An 18,152-nucleotide genomic window follows, 5' to 3' on the forward strand; every position below is an offset into this window, starting at 1 on the left:
TCAACATACTATCTATCGTGTACGTCGTATCTTTGTGTTCGCACCGGTGCCCTATATACCCATCGGCACATCTAAGGAAAAAAAAGAATCATTTCTTTAATTAATGTATTAAAGTCATTCAATCTAAAAATGTCGGAAACTGCCAATCAGGTCCCCTTCATGCACAAACATGCAGCGTGTTTATCACTAAATTTAAAAGTACCTTTCTCTTAAATTTGAAAAGAGCGACGTTATTAATGAACGAAGAACGTTAGGTAGAAAGTAGTAAAGTTAGAGAAAAATTTACTATTAACTATAAAAAAATTATAAACGTTTTGGTTAAAATTGATTTAATTTTATCTGTGGTAAAAATCACACCAATCAGTAAGTTCATACGTCGAGAAAGTAAAAAAAGGTAAGATCGTTTACAGTTATGTTACAGACTTCCATGTTATTTCAAATCCAACAGATTTTTTTTACGTATGACAATAATTCTAGTATTTATTATGTGCAAATGCTCTCTTGTAGGTTAACTTATTGTAAGAAAAATGATGAAATATTCAGCTTTCATATTTTGTGATACATCATGATGAAGCATTTCCGGGAAATATTATACTTGACACGCATGCCCTGTCACTATCTGCGTATTGTATCTCAACAAGAAATTTATAAATGTTTGTGATTTAAAAAAATTACACAGAGGACTCCAGTAAAATATAATTTCACAACACAATGTTGTGGAAAATGTAAGCTTTAATTTTTATGTCACCAAAACTTCAGTTTCAAATACCCGCATATTTTTTGTTCATTTTGTTTGTTTCAAATTTCGCGCAAAGCAACTCGAGGGCTATCTGCACTAGTCGTCCCTAATTTAGCAGTGTAAGACTAGAGGGAAAGCACCTAGTCATCACCACCCACCGCCAACTCTTGGGCTACTCTTTTACCAATGAATAGTGGGATTGACGGTCACATTGTAACACCCCCACGGCTGAAGGGGGGCATGTTTGGTGCGACCGAGATTCGAACCCGCGACTCTTGGATTACGAGTCGAACGCCTTAACACGCTTGGCCATGCCGGGCCTTTTATTTTTCGTTCAAACATGCATGATCAACTATTTTGCTGAACAAATTAGTTTCGATTTTCAAAATTTACCTGATTTTGGAAATTGATCCCCAAATTTGTTGACAATCGATTTCTTATTAGCAGAAAAAAGGGCTTAGAATACTTCTAAAATGTAATTCCACCTTGGCCCGGTATGGCCAAGCGTGTTAAGGTATGCGACTCGTAATCTGAGGGTCGCGGATTTGCATCCCCATTGCGCTAAACATGCTCGCCATTTCAGCCGTGGGGGAGTTATAATATGACGGTCAATCCCACTATTCCTTCCTTGGTAAAAGATTAGCCCAAGAGTTGGCAGTGGGTGGTGGTGACTAGCTGCCTTCTCTCCAGTCTTACACTGCTAAATTAGGTACGGCTAGCATAGATAGCCCTCGTGTAGCTTTGTGCGAAATTCAAAAGCAAACAAACAAGTCATTCCACCTCAAAATATTTGATTTATAAGAATATTCAACCAAAGATAATTTAAGGATAATTTATTTTTAGGATGAGCAGATCTGCTGTTTTAACTGTCTTAAAATTATTTTATATTAAAAAACAATATTTACGGATTATTTTTAATTTTACTATTAACTACTTTGTATGTTATACAAATTAGTTCAAGGAGACAAATGTTATCTGATAAATGCTTGAAGATCCCGATGGATCAGCGATAAGTTTAAGAGTTTATAGTGCTAGAATCCAGGGTTCGACTCTTCTCGAAGAACAGAGAAGATAGTCCAGTGTGGCTTTGCGGTATAAGAAATAAAACAAATGCTTCAGTAGATTAAAGCAGAAAAAAAATCACTATACACATCCAGGATAAAATTAAACATTGTCCTAGAAATGTCAACATATATGTTAAATATGATCATATCATTGAATTTCTAAATTTATTTAAAAATCACGTGTCAGTGTTAAACTGTTTGTCTGTTTAATTTTGTGCGAAGCTACTCGAGAGCGCTAGCCGTTCTTAATTTCGAAATGGTAAATGGGAGGCGATTCTTGAGATACATTTTATCAACGGATAGTGGAATTGACTGTAACATTATGACGTCCTACGAATAAACGTACAAGCACATTTGGTAACGGGTTTCGATCCCACGTCCCCCAGAATGCAAGACAAGTGCCCTAGACATCGAGGTATGCAAACCCCACGTTAAATAATTACGTGATTGGTAATAAAATGTAAGTACAAAATCAGACATACCCAGCATAAATACTCCATAGCAGTGTGTAGTGTGTTAATTTTAAGTTTATTGAGAATGAATTTCAATTAGTTATAGTCTTGCAGAAATTCTCTATAAGTGACATATATAACGTATAGTACAATTTTTCTTCATTTTGGTTACATGTATTAATGTGTCTGCTATGCGTCAGAAAGTTAACATGAAATTTAAGCTGCAACACAAAAAATTCAACAAATTGCCAAATCTGTTGACGTTTAAATTTAAAACTTACTGATCTATAGATTGTGAGCACGATAAGTTTCCTATCTTTTGAAACACCATTACTTCAGCAAGCAAATAGTTATTTCTTTTTTTAAAAAGCAACAACAACAACAACAAAAACTGTTAATATATTTTTCAATTTTTTTCATTCGTCGTCTTACACATTTCGTGACAATGCACATCATGAAGTTTTAACCATTGCATTTTAATCACAGGAAGCTTAAAATTAATCAGTTAATATTACAATTTCAACATGTATATAAATGTACATATTTTGAATGAACATCGTTCGTTATAAGCTGTTTTAATTCTGTGTGATTCAGATAGTATAGTCTTAATGAATTATTTATATCGAATTTAGAAAAAGCTGCGAAAAAAATACGAAGTACAGTAAATCAACTTAAAACCTAAAAATTCAGATGGTTTTTTAATTGAAATGTGCATTCGAGACTTGTGAAGCAGGATTATAAGTTATAGACACACCAAACTTAAAATTTTTGTTTCTTTTTTGTCTGAATATAAAGAAAATAAAATCTTTTTAAAATAATTTGAACTTCTGTAGAACGTCTGACTATCGGCTACAAATGTAGATGTGAAGCTTAAAAGTAATCTTATTTCATTATAAAAGTTTAGTAGGTTTTATTTAGCTACAAAATGACAAAGAGAAGAAGGATGCATAACTTACTCACACACCCGTTCCTGCAGAGACTCGATCATGGTACACTTCCCTCCGTTCAGACAATAGGACTGGACATCACATGGTCGTCCTTTGAATTGCCAGTGTGGAGATTCTATTACACCGCAAACACCATGAATACAACCTAGCATAAGTGTACCTTAGCAGCTAGGGTTGACTACTACATAGGGTTAGTGGGTGGTTATTCTCAAGCAAAGATTTGAATTATTTAAAAAGTGAAAGCGAAAAGGAGTGTTGTGGATTAGTCATGTATTAATAGCAAGCTTTGCTTTTATTTTCAGCTCTAGCATAATAATAGAAACTTTTCTTACCCTTATATACAAGTAGAACAAAAGATTGGAAATTACAAACGTATCTTGAGTATACTTATAATTAAATACAAGGAAGCACACTTTTGTTACGTGTTAGTATATTACTATAGTTGAAGAAGTTTATTTTTTTTCTGGAGAAAGCTGTACAAAACTCTATATCAATCAATTTAACGTTTACAACAAAATCGTGCATTAACCGTTATTGTTAACAATTACATTATTCTTGTAAGAACTGTTTAACTTTGTAATGAAAAGACTATGTATCACGCACGTTATTACTACAATATATCAATTTGGTAAACAGTAGTATTTAATCAATATAATAAAATATCTGTAGGGGTTTTGAGTGTTCCATTTCACCATATAGTAACCTAAATTCATTTGAATATGTGAATAACGTTATAAAATTTCGTCGAAAATAAAATAAATATTTAACACCCCCATATACATATATATATAATACAATATAGTAAAAATTGTATAATTTTTTGTAATAAAATATAAGCTGTTAAGAATACAAACGATTTAAACGGTATTTTTAAGATGGCTTTTTTCGAAATAACATTTAACAATATAACATTTTATATTACTGACTGTTACTGTAACAAGTCACTTTTTTATTGTAATTCGTAGATAGTCTTTCAAAATTGATATGCTCAGTTCTTTGTGAAAATTTAAGAGAAATTTTTTCCTACATGGTAAGAATTATTTGTAGTCAGCAGGGTTATCATACAACTTATCTCGATGGTACTTCCCAAAACTTACAAATAGAACAAGCTAGCCCTAACGAATTAAGATTTAAACGTATGTATTTTTACTGTGGTAATAAAATTACTGAGGAAAAATGACTTAACATAAGAGAGTTAGTCAACAATGAAGAAAATAATTATGATAATATTAAATCAACTAACACTGCTATGAAATTAGTGGATCTTTGTTATACACTATAAGGGAAAAATATCTGTATGTAAGCATCATGTTATGAGTACGTTTCAGATAGTTGGTAACCTGTATATTCTTTATATGTCTGATCAAAGTTCAACTGTCGCGAGAAACATGCATTGTTATAGAACCTAAAGTAGAAATTTACATTTTCAATACTATATAATATATATATATATATACGTACTATTCGTCTGTTTGGGTCGTTTCTTGGGCTTTTTCGTCTGGACAATAACTTCAGTCATGCTGTCAGCTGGTGGGGGCAATACACTTGAGGCACGACATTTATACCATCCGCCATCCCGTTGACGAACGCGTTTGATAATTAACACTGAATAATGCCTACAACATAATATTAGTAAGAATTCTTGTCAGAAAAACATTTACATTTGAGAACTAGTGCAGTTAATGTAAATGTAATTAAACTACAATAAGTTATTTACTGTGAACCTTTTTTTGTTCCTCATCGTTCATTCAACTTTCGGTCAGAAAAAAATAATGAAATATGAACGTGTGCAGTAGATATTAATATTTTCCAATATTAAAAACTTTTCGTAAAAACAACAACAACAACATTGTTCTAGTTATATTGATATCAATAATATTAGAGTTAATCATTCTATAACTTATATCCATTTGAAAATTTATTTTATTCTACAGACAAAGACATTGTTTCGCAAGAGCAGCTGTAATGGACATACATGCAAGCACATTTGGTTAGTATGTTTGTTTTGTTGCATTTCGTGCATATATGCAACTAGGGTTATCGACTTTAGACATCGCTGGTTGTCAGGTGATAGACTAGAGGGAAGACAGTAAGTCGACATTACGCATCGGCAACTCTTGAGCTACTTGTATAGTGAGATTTGATAGTTACCCATGTGATGCACCGACGGCCTCAAACTGCTAACTACGATGTACTTTTATTTGGTGTTTTTTTAATAGAACGTGAACCATGTCACCTCATTTCCATTATCTTACACGCTAAATACTGGGCTGTGTTCTTTTCAAAGACATATGAAAATCAAACTGCGACAGGCACTGTTTTAAAAGAGTTACTTAAAAAATTAAAGAAGTGTGAGGTAAAAAATGTGTGTGTGTATAAAAATAATTTATGATAAATATTTGAGAAAGGTCTGATTTCTTTATTTTTCCGTACTACCACTACCCTAACAGAAAGTTATTAAAAGTTATGAAGTGACATATTGGAGATTTTATGACACAATATGTCTCACATATTTTTTGGGGTTGCTTAACGAATACTGTGACTAACACTATAGTATAATGCATATTGTGCATTGTTTCTTAATAGATCCAAAAGCACTGTGAATTATTGTACTTTTTACATGGAATATAAAGAATTACCTTATAAGTTTACTCTTGCTCTCAGCTTAGCATGGCCAGGTGATTAGGGCGCTCGACTCGTAATGTGAGGGTCGTGTGTTCGAATCCCAGTCACACTCTTTCAGCCGCGGGGGTGTAATAATGTAACGGTCAATTCCACTATTCGGTGATAAAAGAGAAGCCCAAGAGCTGGCGATGGGTGGTGGTGACTAGCTGCCCTCTCTCTAGTCTTACACTACTCAATTAGGGACGGCTAGCGTAGATAACCCTCGTGCAGGTTTGTATGAAATTGAAAACAACAAAAACGAAAACTGTTTTTCTCAGTAGAACAAACGGTTACGGATGAATCTAGGAGGCGATTATTTCCCTTGAATGTTAAACAAATAATACGAACAGACAACAGTTACTTAGGTTTAATTCTGTGATAGGTTTCTGTAGCTTTCTAGACGGTGCACCACTTTATAACATACACTTCACCAAGTGGAAAAGAGAACAGTTAGTCCCGATGTTTCGTCCTGCAGTTCCGTCAGAAGGGATAGACAGTCGGTTATTTTGATACTTGACAAAATGCTATTCTGTTTTTCTTTCAAAATATTTATATTCGAATGTACACTAGTCCACCTTCTACTAAAATGAACCATTTTAATTTTGTGGCGATAAAATTTCTCAGATACTATTAGAAGTGGATCCCTTCCTTTCAGAAATCCTTAAACTGTCCTTGTCCTTTATACTTAATACCATGTTAATGTTCATTATTTCGTTACATTAAAATAAAGGACCCTGTCGTGATTGTGCTATTATGCGTAAATATTAGAAAATAATTTACTTTTTGTGTTATTTTAGTACAAATAGCTTTCTCATATTACATGAATTATATACTGTAAAATAGCGCATTTTAGCGTACTGTAATGGAACAAACTACTGTACAAAGTTATTTTGAATTTAATGTAATAATCACTTACGATGTATTATATAATGCATATTGTGTGTTGTTTCTTAATAAATCCGAAAGCACTGTGAATTACTGTACATGAACCTTTGTTTTAGCTAATTTCTCGGAAGTGTCAATTTGTTCTATATCTTATTGCGAGCCAATGAGGAACCAGCACGAGGCTTTTACTGCACTTGACGGGGTTCAGGAAGTACTACTCAGACGAGCCTCGGCGCCACTCGTGCCGTTAGGAAGGAAGGAGGCTTTTCCAAGTAAACACTAAGAGATGACAGGGTCAAAAACTGATGATATACAAACAAAGCTTCTTGAAATCGAGAACGGACCACGTGGAAGCAGTAGTTTAGCAGCGGTTTTTGTTTCACGCATTTAAACAACGCAAATACATATAACCCTAATGTTGTCTGGGGGGCAAATATCAAAAACACGGTAATGCCAAAAACATTATATTATTACCGTTTAAATCTGTTTTTTCTAAACTTCCTATTAAACACAAAAACTTTCTCTGAGCTGTTGTTGCTTTTTTTGTAGTTAGAATATTATGAACTAAATATTTTTGATATATTAACGCTAATGATGGAATGTAAGAAAATTTAGGAGATGTAAGAGATGTTCATTTTAAAGATATTTTTGGTATTACCATGATTGTGATATTTATTATAAAACTATGATAGTTAAGCATTAAGAATGTTTTGTCTATAGCAACTTCTCTCAACAGACTAGAGCTTCTTTATAAAGATTATAGTAGAAATTTGCAGAACAATGTCACCTTTCGAGTAGAGTTTTTAAAGCATAATATCCAACGCCTTAATTATTTATGTATCTTACAAGATGCGCAGCTATTCTAAAATTAAAAAAAAAAGAAAAGAAAACGTGAAATTACCACGTGAAATTTGGCCGGTCCGGTATGGCCTAATGGTCAGTTATGAATTAAGTGAATATTTTCGAATGGCTAAATGATTTCTTTAAACACGTTTCCGTATTCAAGTACAACAAAACCGAAGCAGAAACTAAACTAATGCAGTGCATATTTTATCAACAAAACTGTTAAAGTTTCTCCCATAAAAAAGATGGTTAAATCTAGTAACATCTAGAATGTTCTTTGAATGGATAAACCAGGCGTGGTTAATCAGAGGGTTCAAATTTAAAACAAGACGATCAACGCTTTCATTCAGCTCTGGACACATTATAAAAGTAAGTTCACTCATGCAAGCACCCCGGTTGATTGTACTCAAATTTGCTCAGTTATGACATAGCTCATAACAAATCCGTGAATAAATATAAATGATATGAGATAGTATTTTGTACAGTTTATCGTATTACTTATCGATCTGAATTTGAACAGTTTGTAATCCAAGGGAAGTGTTCAATAGACATTATGTAATATGGTTAATTTGTGTGATCCGTGTTTAACAATGAAATTAAACTTATAAGTGTATATTTACATGAGGTTTTCATACCCTTTTGTTCTTAGTTTAATCCTTTTATTCTCTCTGATGAGTTTCTTATTTCTATACCACTGAACTTTGGGTGGTGGGTTTCCTCCGAATGTACATCGTAAACTAATTCTGGCCTTTCGCCGAGTTTTGATCTTGGCATGATGCGTTTTCGTTGATGGTGGCTTGGCTACAGAAAAGAGAAAAAAAATTATCTCTGCCCTTTGGTTTTTAAACACAGCTTATAACATTTATTAGTTTTATAATAATAAAGTTGTCCGAAGTCACCAGTGATTACAGACAATCGTTTTCATGTTGTTTATCAATTGCTTCAGACTATATTTGTTTAGTCTGTTCATTTTTAATAAGATTTGTAATGTAAAAAGACAGTGACGATTTCTATGAGCCTCTGAAGGAGAAGTGGTTCATCTCTACTATGCAATGATTGAAACTTGAAATTCAAAGGTTATACTTTCATTTTTCTTTGCTTTTGAATTGAATATTCATATAAACAAAGTTAATAAAAGTATTTCTAAGCTTCTGAAATCAGTGAAATATGCCACATTATCGTAATCCAGTACAAAAATAAATACGAATATAAAATCTTCAACCCTTAGAATATTTGTATACTGTTGAAGTAATCTGTAGTACACCTTTCTGTAACGCGCATTTAAATGGATGTCACCACAAATGAAGAGAGGCGACATCGCGAATTATAAGTTCACCAGAAAGTTATATTTTTCATATGTTGGAGAGGCGGTTGAATAAAGTAAGGTAATATAATGTTTTATGATAACTTTTTTATCTAACATTGAACGATGGTAGTAATAACATTAAAGGGAAAAGAAAAAAATAGATGGCCAGTCCATCGGTATTTGAGTTTTATTTGGGATAAAATTGATCGTTTATTCGTTTTTTGAACTTCGCGCAAAGTTACTCGAGGGCTATCTGCATACGCCGCCCCTAATTTAGAAAGTTTAGAGTAGAGGAAAGACAGCTAATTAATATCTCTCACCATTAGCCCTTAAGCTACTCAGTAATGGGATTGACCAAAACATTATAATCTCCCATGACTGAAAGGGAGAGAATGTTCGGCTATCGGTCTCGTACTTGCGAATTGCAGATTGAGTGTCGGACAACCGAACTACAAGGAGTCAAGGAATGGTTAGTAAATGACCAAGAGGAATGACCAACACCTTATATTACAAATAAAATGCTATGAATTTCAGTTATTATTCGACTGTTTTGTGTACCTAATGGTTGTGATTTCCTCTTTTTGTTCAGTTATCATCAATGATTCCTTCAGTAATTCCTACCATTATGCTTTTTCTATCTTCACGTTTCTCAGTTCGACAAATGATTTCTCCAATTACCATTTATTTATCCTTCTCCATTTTTAGTTCTATTTTTAACCCATTAAATATTTTACAAAACTTATCATATTTTTCATTCTTACACGTATGTCTACATATATAAACCACATTATCTACCATTTTTATTTTTGAAGTTTTTCCTATATCATCGTTTTTAATTTTACCTTTATCATTTTCACGAGCCTTTCGTACTTTTCAATATCTTTTATTCATATATATTTACGTTTAATTTTGTATTAATTTATGCTATTTGTTAATCTCTTCTTTCTGCCACTTAGTGGGTGAGTGTTAAATCTTAAAGTCCGAGTTTGAATACCCGTGGTGGACATAACTCAGAAGCCCATTGAGTAGCTTTGCATTTAACAATAAATAAACAATTTCTTTTTTCAAGTCTCCTGCTGAGTTTTTTAGCACTTGTTATCATTATGTTTCATGCTTTTATAATTTTATCTTCAACTTGGCCCCAGTTGCACAGTGGTATGTCTGCGGATATACACACTAAAAACCGGGTTTTGATACCCGTGGTGGGAAGAGCAAGGATAGCCCATTGTGTAGCTTTGTGCTTAATTCTAAACAAACAAAATCTTCAACTTGTATCAAATTAAAATTTCCCTCTTTTGTATAAATATGTAAATATTTTTTTCACACTATTAAAATATTTATTTTGCTTCTTGCTACCACACCATATGTCTACTTTCGTCTTATCTGCAGTCGTTTTGTGATGATCGTCCCTCGTGAAAGTAGATCATGTTCTGTGTTTAGAAGAAGAATTATGTAGAACTAACAGTCTGGTGATGTATATATGAGAAAAAAGCGCGACTGAACTACTTAACACCAGGGATACATGAAAAAAACAACGAAAAAGAAAACAAATGGAATGTAGTCTAGTCTTAAGTGGTACGTAACTTCGATAATGGAATCGCTAGTTTCCAACTGTCTAGAAACTATATACCTTATGGTTAAGGTTAGCCAAGACTCAGTAGTTTACTATAATGTGAGCTAGTAATATTCTATTTTCAGTTGCAGTCTACAATTGGTGCTTTCTGATTGTTAAGGGGTTCACTAACTTGGCAACTGAAACGAGAACCAGAAAAACGACCACTCTTCATCTCAAGGTCAAATACAGCTCCAAAAGACGTTCGAACTGCTTATTTTCTCTGTTCCTAATTTGAATATAATTTTTTTAATGTCCGATATATGATACTTTCCTGAGCGCTAAGTGTTTCATTTCATCGTAAATTTATTGATTTTAGCAGTACTGCTATCCATTAAAATCGTGATTAAAAAGTAACATTTTAATACAGTGCACGTCTACCCTAAAATAAACAGTGCAATAAATTCCAATATCAAATGTCTGGCATTTTCTGATGATTATAACGCCCATTTTGAATCTGTGGGTTCAGATTCGAATCTCGTTACCGAGCATGCTCGCCCTTTCAACCGTGGGGACATAATAATGTGACAGTCAGTTCCATTTTTCACTGGTAAAGAATAACCCAAGAGTTGGTGGTAAGTATTGTTGACTAGCTGCCATCTCTCTAGTTTATGGCTTCTAAATAAGGGAGGGCTCGAGAAGCTTTGCACAAGATCTGACAAACAAACAAATGACCCATGCACGTATTACCTTTTGAGCAATAACTCGATGAAACGTATTATTTATGTATTTCCAGAATTTCACAATATCATGGCTTACTAAGGGGAAACAAGGATAATGTATTAATCTTGGTTATTTTGTCAAACTTTGGTGATCACCAATAGGACATTATTCCTTGGTGTTTCGACACTGTGAAGATACTCATTTGTAAGGATGAGTTCCTTCACGCGCTTGAAGTTATTAAAGTCCAAGAAACGTACGACAATTACTAAATAAACGTAATTTGTAGCTTCAGTTTTTGGGCTTCAATTTAACTTATCTCCAAAATTTTGGCGTGATTAATGCCGCATTTCAAACTTGCAACATATGTTATATAATTGCCTTTTTTACATATTTGATTTTTCAATTTTTTTATTTTGTTTATTTATTTGTTTTGGAATTTCGCACAAAGCTACTCGAAAGCTATCTGTGCTAGCCGTTCCTAATTTAGCAGTGTAAGACTAGAGGGAAGGCAGCTAATCATCACTACCCACCGCCAACTCTTGGGCTACTCTTTTACCAACGAATAGTGGGATTGACCGTATCATTATAACGCCCCCACGGCTGGGAGGGCGAGCATGTTTGGCGCGACGCGGGCGCGAACCCGCGGATTACGAGTCGCACGCCTTACGCGCTAGGCCATGCCAGGCCTTTTATTTTGTACTCATTTTATTTTAATGTATATATATATATATATATATATATGTCTAATTGTCATAAATATTTGCATTAATATATTTATCCTTAGCTTTTATTTGGTGTTTAGTATTATTTCAGAAGATTACTACTTCCTTAAAGACAGTTTTAATATTTGCTTGTTATAAAACATAAGAGTACACAATGAGCTGCTTGTACTCTGCCAATAGAAGGTATCGAAACCTGATTTCTTAGAGATATAAGATTCAGACTTAAATCAAAGCCACGTGAAGCCACAGTTCTAATGGCCTATAATATTAATTTGCTCTTAATGAAAAGTTTTATTTTGCTAAAATATAAATATAACACAATGAATGAGAAACAAACAAAAAAGACGTCACGTACAAATAGGCCCTCCAGTAGCTAAGCAGTATGTTTACGGAATTACAATGCTAGAAACCAGGTTTCGATACCCGTGGTGGGCAGAGCACGGATAACAATATAAAAATAACAAAACAAAAAGTTATCACATACAAACCGGCTCTTAGATTCCATATAATATTCCAAAAAACTGGCGAATGCACTGCCTTACCTTGCTGCTCAACAGGAAAACACTATTAACAGGGAAAGTCCAAAACGGAAACAATCTCTCTAAATGTATTTCTATATTTTACAGTTTGACAGTAATTCTGAGAAATCTTCGTATCGACCACTGCTAGGGAATAATAATTTATAATTATTTCTCTTTCATAATATATTTTAAAGTTACGGTATGTAAATTTTTCTCTTGAAAACATGGATGCAGCTCAACACATTTTTTAATTCATTGTAACTTAAGAACATATAAAATGTCAAGTTAATGAAATAAGTGTAGGCATATTCTTTTTATAAAAAATAATCATATCTGTCGAACATTTATAAGCGCTAAATAATTAAGCAGATGGCTCATTCAGCTAGCATTCTACGATGAATATCTGAGAAATTACAACTCTGACGTCAACTGTGTCCTTGAGCGAGCTAATCTTTGCAAGCCATTTAACAGAGCTGCGTTGTTCCTTTACAGCATAACAACTTTATTTCTGTTTGTGTTACCGACATAGACCTGCTACGTCTACGACATAGGGAGATGATCCGAATATGCTACAGCTTAGGCCTAGGAGAATTCAACGATTATTTAAAGATCCTCCAGACAAATGAATGTTCTACGTTCGCAGTTAACAGTTATCGTTCTTGTTGCAGTACAAAAACATGAAAGAAAGCGCAACGTTGTCATTAGAGAGTTGTATTTCAGTATGTCCTCTGTAGTTTTATTATTTTTCTTCCTCTTTTTTTTTTCAAGTGATATATTTATGCCTGTTTCCATCTTGTGCAGGGCTTCTCCTGTCTAATTTAAAATCTTACAGTTTTAAGTTTGAGTGTACACACTGAACTCGTTATGACACGTAGAATGTTTTTTTTTCGGCATATAAAATGATTATTTAGTAATAAAGAACACTCGGAATAAACGTTCTGTGCACACGACTGAACATATTTTTTTCGTCATATCAAATAATTATTTAGTAATAAAGAACACTCGGAATTATTAAAGTAAATTTGATGAGGTAAATAGCAAGTTAACTTATCAAAAAATAATCGCCTTATTGTACATGACAAAATATAGTTAAACATGCATGAACTTTTTCATTTATAAGAAAGCCTGCTTCAGTGTGCTTGAAAAAAAAACCATAACTTTTTAAATAGTGAAATTGTTTGTATGTCAGATCAAATTACACACCTATCACAATTTTATATCACAAACGAATAAATTTCGAGGAACTTCATACCGTGAGGGCAGTTTTACCAGAAATAGAAAACGAATGTTTCACGTGTGTTACAACTAACTACTCAGTAAGCAAATAAAGGGATGAATTGTTTAATATCATAATTCTGGGGTGTGTCCTTTTAAGTTATCAAACTACATCTGATATCTATCCTACAACAACAAAATTTATTGAACTTTGATAATTCCCTAACCTTTTCACTGTATTATTAAGTATTTCGGAACTTATAAATAACCTACTATAACTTAAACTCACCTAAGTTTATTATATGTTCATTGAGAAAGGCCACTTTTCGTATAACAACTACGTTTGTATCTTTATTTATTCTGAAACTGTGAAGACAAGACCATTAACACTTATCTCAAATTAACAGTTTTGATAGTTTAGTAAACTGATATGTAATTAACAATACAGTTTTGATAGTTTAGTAAACTGATATGTAATTAACAATACAGTTTTGATAGTTTAGTAAACTGATCTGTAATTAACAATGTAGTTTTGATAGTTTAGTAAACTGATCTGTAATTAACAATACAGTTTTGATAGTTTAGTAAACTGATCTGTAATTAACAATACAGTTTTGATAGTTTAGTAAACTGATTTATTTTCTACATTGTTTTTGTGAGGGCGGTAACTGTTGAAATTGTTTTAAATTTATTTTATACTCGCTTTACATTAAAGATATAAGTAGTTAATGAAGATCTTGTTAATACAACATGTCGTATTTGGTGAACTCTCTTTCGAAAACAGAGTACGTTAATTTGAATATGTTTGTTCAAATTGCAGAAGTGTAAAGAGTTATATTATTGTTGGATAAAACACATACTTTGACCCTTGTACTTATAGTTTAAATATGAATAGATAACTCTATAACGAGGGTCGCGGGTTCGAATTTCCGTCACACCAAACATGCTCACCCTTTCAGCCGTGGGAGCATTATAATGTGACGGTCAACCCCACTATTCATTGGTAAAAGAGTAGCCCAAGAGTTGGCGGTGGGTGGTGATGACTAGTTGCCTTCTGTCTAGTCTTACACTGCAAAATTAAAAACGGCTAGAGCATATAGCCCTCGTGTAGCTTTGCGCGAAATTCAAAAACAAACAAACAAAGTTTATAACGAGCTTTTGGAAGAAAGAGCCACTCTTTGCATTATATCGTAAGAAGTCCTTTGTACCCTTAAATCTGTCAGTCTTGAAGCAGCTCCATGCCCAATTTTCTCTTTGCATTAACAGCTTCCATTCTGAGTCGCTTATCCAAGAATTTTGTGACAAAGCTTTGCAACAAGCAAGGGTATTAAAAGATGGATGGGAATAACCGCACACGACGTCTGGAAGTTGTATCACTTTCTACACTAAGACAGTCGATTAAGGGCTTTCTCCTCTCCTAGTTTAAACCGTCTGGCACGTCTTAAACCGACCGCGCCGCTAGCACACGTCGCCTTTTTGTGCCAAGTATGTCATCGGAACCGTGTTTTCATGACTGCTCTGAAATCATTGTCCTCGTGTCTTGAACGGACAGCAAGCAAATTCCACAAGTAAACTTAGCTTTCCAATCAAGGGTCTCCTGTCACGAATCTTCTACAAGTCCCTGAAATTGTTCCTGTCGGAGAGATTTCATTTTTGACAAAAAAGTCCATATTAAGAGAACTGTCAGAATCAGCATGTCGTGACATCTAAAATGAAACGACAAAATCTGTCGGGAAAACGTGAGGGATAAAGAAAACGAGGACAGATGCTGTCGTCTAACTCCACAGAAATTCCAAAGAACATATTATTTAATTTCCCGCACATTAAATAGGAAAGAAGATGTAGAATACACATTAATGGTTTTCGTGATAACCAAGTCATATAAAGATTGTTCTGACGGAAGCCACAAATTGAATGCGTGTATTAAGAATTTTTATCTGCTGTGTAGACGTGAGTTAAAAAAAACACATGCGAAGAAAAATTGGTAAAATGTTTATTATAAACGAAGTTCTAACGCGTACTAAAGAACAGGTTTTGAAAACTGCTCCTTCGAACTTTTCAAATGAGAATTGAAAAACAAATAGCATTTATTAACAAATCTTTTCCCGAAGTCTTAGTGCGAAATACACACTTTTATATAGAGTACAAAAATGTTATTTGATATTACAATCGCCAAATGAAAAGCTCTATAAAATCTGATAAGTAAATTTTCCTTTTCTAAAATAAATATTTTAGTATAGGAGTAGATATAATTTTACAATAATATTTAAGTATAGGAGTAGATATAATTTTACAATAATATTTTAGTATAGAAGTACATATAATTCTACAATAATATTTTAGTATAGGAGTAGATATAATTCTTCAATAATATTTTAGTATAGGAGTAGATATAATTTTACAATAATATTTTAGTATAGGAGTAAATATCATTTTACAATAATATTTTATTATAGGAGTAGATATAATTCTACACTAATATTTTAGTATAGGAGTAGATATAATTTTACAATAATATTTTATTATAGGAGTAGATATAATTTTACAATAATATTTTAGTATAGGAGTAGATATAATTTTAAATAATATTATAGTATAGGAGTAGATATAATTCTACAATAATATTTTAAGTAATTAGGAAATTTAATGGTATGCGTTTTGATAAAAAACAAAAGGAAGAAAAACGTGTTGTATTACAAACGTTATATCCACAGCTGACCACTTTGAAATACAGTCTGGTAATTTAAAAGCGATGAATATTCGAATAGAACGTCCATCCTTATTAATAAAAAATACCTCTGTACTAATTTTGGTAACAGCAACGTTTCATCGTTTAGCTACATAAGAGTAAGCCAAAGACAGACCTCATATCTAATTTCAATGCGACACTCAGCTGGAAATATTCCATAAGTGTGCTTAACAATGATCACATTGCTAATGGCCTCTTAATCTATATCACGATAACTCAAATCTCAGTATTTGAAGAAACATACCAGAAACAGCAATAACACTAAACAAACCGAATTCACTACAACTATGATATTTATATCTGTAAAGTAGGACATGAAGATCAAATCTAGGTATGTCTTGTACAACTTTGCGTGACATTTCTAAATACAACAACTACATAACGGTCTTTTTATTATTTAAAATCGGACATCAGGTTTTGATACAACTGGTAAATTTGCGACAAATGCGAGTTACTGCTTTAATCAGTGATGTCGAGAAACCCACTTGTTGAGAAATTTATATGCAAAAACGGCTCGTTTGGGTTGAGAAAATATTTTACACAGACGAGCGAACAACGTTTCGACCTTCTTCGGTCATCGTCAGGTTCACAAAGAAAGAGGTAACTGACCGGAAGCTGACCACATGTTTGAAAGGGGTTGTTTCAAACCAAAGAAAACACACCGAAGAATGTCTAGAACGATGGCAACTCTAGCCATAGTTTTTCATTCCCTTTGGGTTTGTGACGATTATTTTCGTTGATTATCCAAAGTCTCCGTACTTTAGAGCAACTAACCAGTTTAAAATGCAAAAAAGGCAGATTCTGTTGATAGAAACTTCGCGATTGCTCTTTTGTCATGTCGTGTAAAATGAGCACTTACATCATTTGAAAGAACTTTCAAGAGCTAAAGTTAAAAGTAGTGCTAATTTCACACAAATAAACTCTTTCACTGAACGACATACTTGAGAATTAGTAAGAAAAGAATCCTCACAGTTTTCTTACTTTGTTTAAGCGCAGAGCTTCACAGTCGCTATTTGTACACCTACTGCAAGGATTGAGTATTTAATTATAACGTTATAAGCCCTCGAGCTTACTACTGAGCAGCTAATTTTCTTTTAGACTTAATCTGGAAGCTTGGAGACCAATAATTTCATTGCAAGTAAACATTCATGAACCTAATTATTGTAAATCTCGTGGTAACTCTGTCACTGTTAACTGAGTTGCGAGCTTCAAAATACTTAAATTATATGAAATTTCACTTCATTTACAGACAGGTGATTTGTAATTATTATCCTTCATATGATTTAATATTATCTTTTTTCTACTATAAATGTCTTTGTGATTTTGATTCAAATAGATATTCGACAAAAAGATATAAAATTCGAAAAAAATCATACGTGACTTGTTTCCATCTTCGTAATTTCACACAATTATTGAAATGATGCCATATTTTTGGAGGCAATGGACTGAAGAGAATACGGATAAACATACGTCTTTAAATCAACTGTCTTTGATAATGTCAATTTATTTAATTTTTAAGTAAAATGTATTACATCTTTCTTTACTTCGAGTTGTGTTGTAGATTATGTAGTAATTTCAGGCAAATTAGTTTTTTATGATGTTGTGCAATACCGTCTAAAACAGTGTTTGGAACAACGCCAAATCACCACTGAGCCAAAACAAAGTAAGCAGCCGACCTATTACAGTTCAACTGTGTGGTAATCCTGTTCTGTGTTAATTCATCTGAGTCCCTGGAATAACGAACGACAAATAATAATAATACAGACGGTC

The 18,152-nt window shown here is 33.1% G+C and overlaps 1 protein-coding gene and 1 long non-coding RNA gene across 14 annotated transcripts in view; one reads left to right on the forward strand and one right to left on the reverse strand.

The window, feature by feature from the left end:
* The window catches only part of LOC143234061 (uncharacterized), a 54,334-nt gene extending 48,084 nt beyond the window's left edge, over positions 1-6,250 (forward strand). Inside the window, exon 6 of the long non-coding RNA XR_013018500.1 lies at positions 5,137-6,250. This is a non-coding gene — a long non-coding RNA (uncharacterized LOC143234061). The remainder of the gene's footprint in view (positions 1-5,136) is intronic.
* LOC143234059 (protein vein-like) overlaps positions 1-18,152 on the reverse strand; it is a 111,564-nt gene that overhangs the window by 20,764 nt on the left and 72,648 nt on the right. For 5 of the 13 annotated variants that reach the window (XR_013018494.1, XR_013018491.1, XR_013018490.1 and 2 more), the window contains exons 2-5: positions 8,230-8,395; positions 4,664-4,818; positions 3,212-3,317; positions 10-71 (exon numbers count right to left, since the gene is read on the reverse strand). Coding sequence is in view for 4 of the 13 variants with exons in the window: in XM_076471099.1 (XP_076327214.1) it covers positions 10-71; positions 3,212-3,317; positions 4,664-4,818; positions 8,230-8,395 (489 nt within the window). In the remaining 9 variants the exon portion in view is untranslated. The remainder of the gene's footprint in view (positions 1-9; positions 72-3,211; positions 3,318-4,663; positions 4,819-8,229; positions 8,396-18,152) is intronic. The other 8 variants (XR_013018496.1, XR_013018495.1, XR_013018497.1 and 5 more) reach the window with 3 other exon arrangements.

This window comes from Tachypleus tridentatus, chromosome 12 (genome assembly GCF_004210375.1).
Source record: "Tachypleus tridentatus isolate NWPU-2018 chromosome 12, ASM421037v1, whole genome shotgun sequence".
NCBI classification, from domain to species: domain Eukaryota; kingdom Metazoa; phylum Arthropoda; class Merostomata; order Xiphosura; family Limulidae; genus Tachypleus; species Tachypleus tridentatus.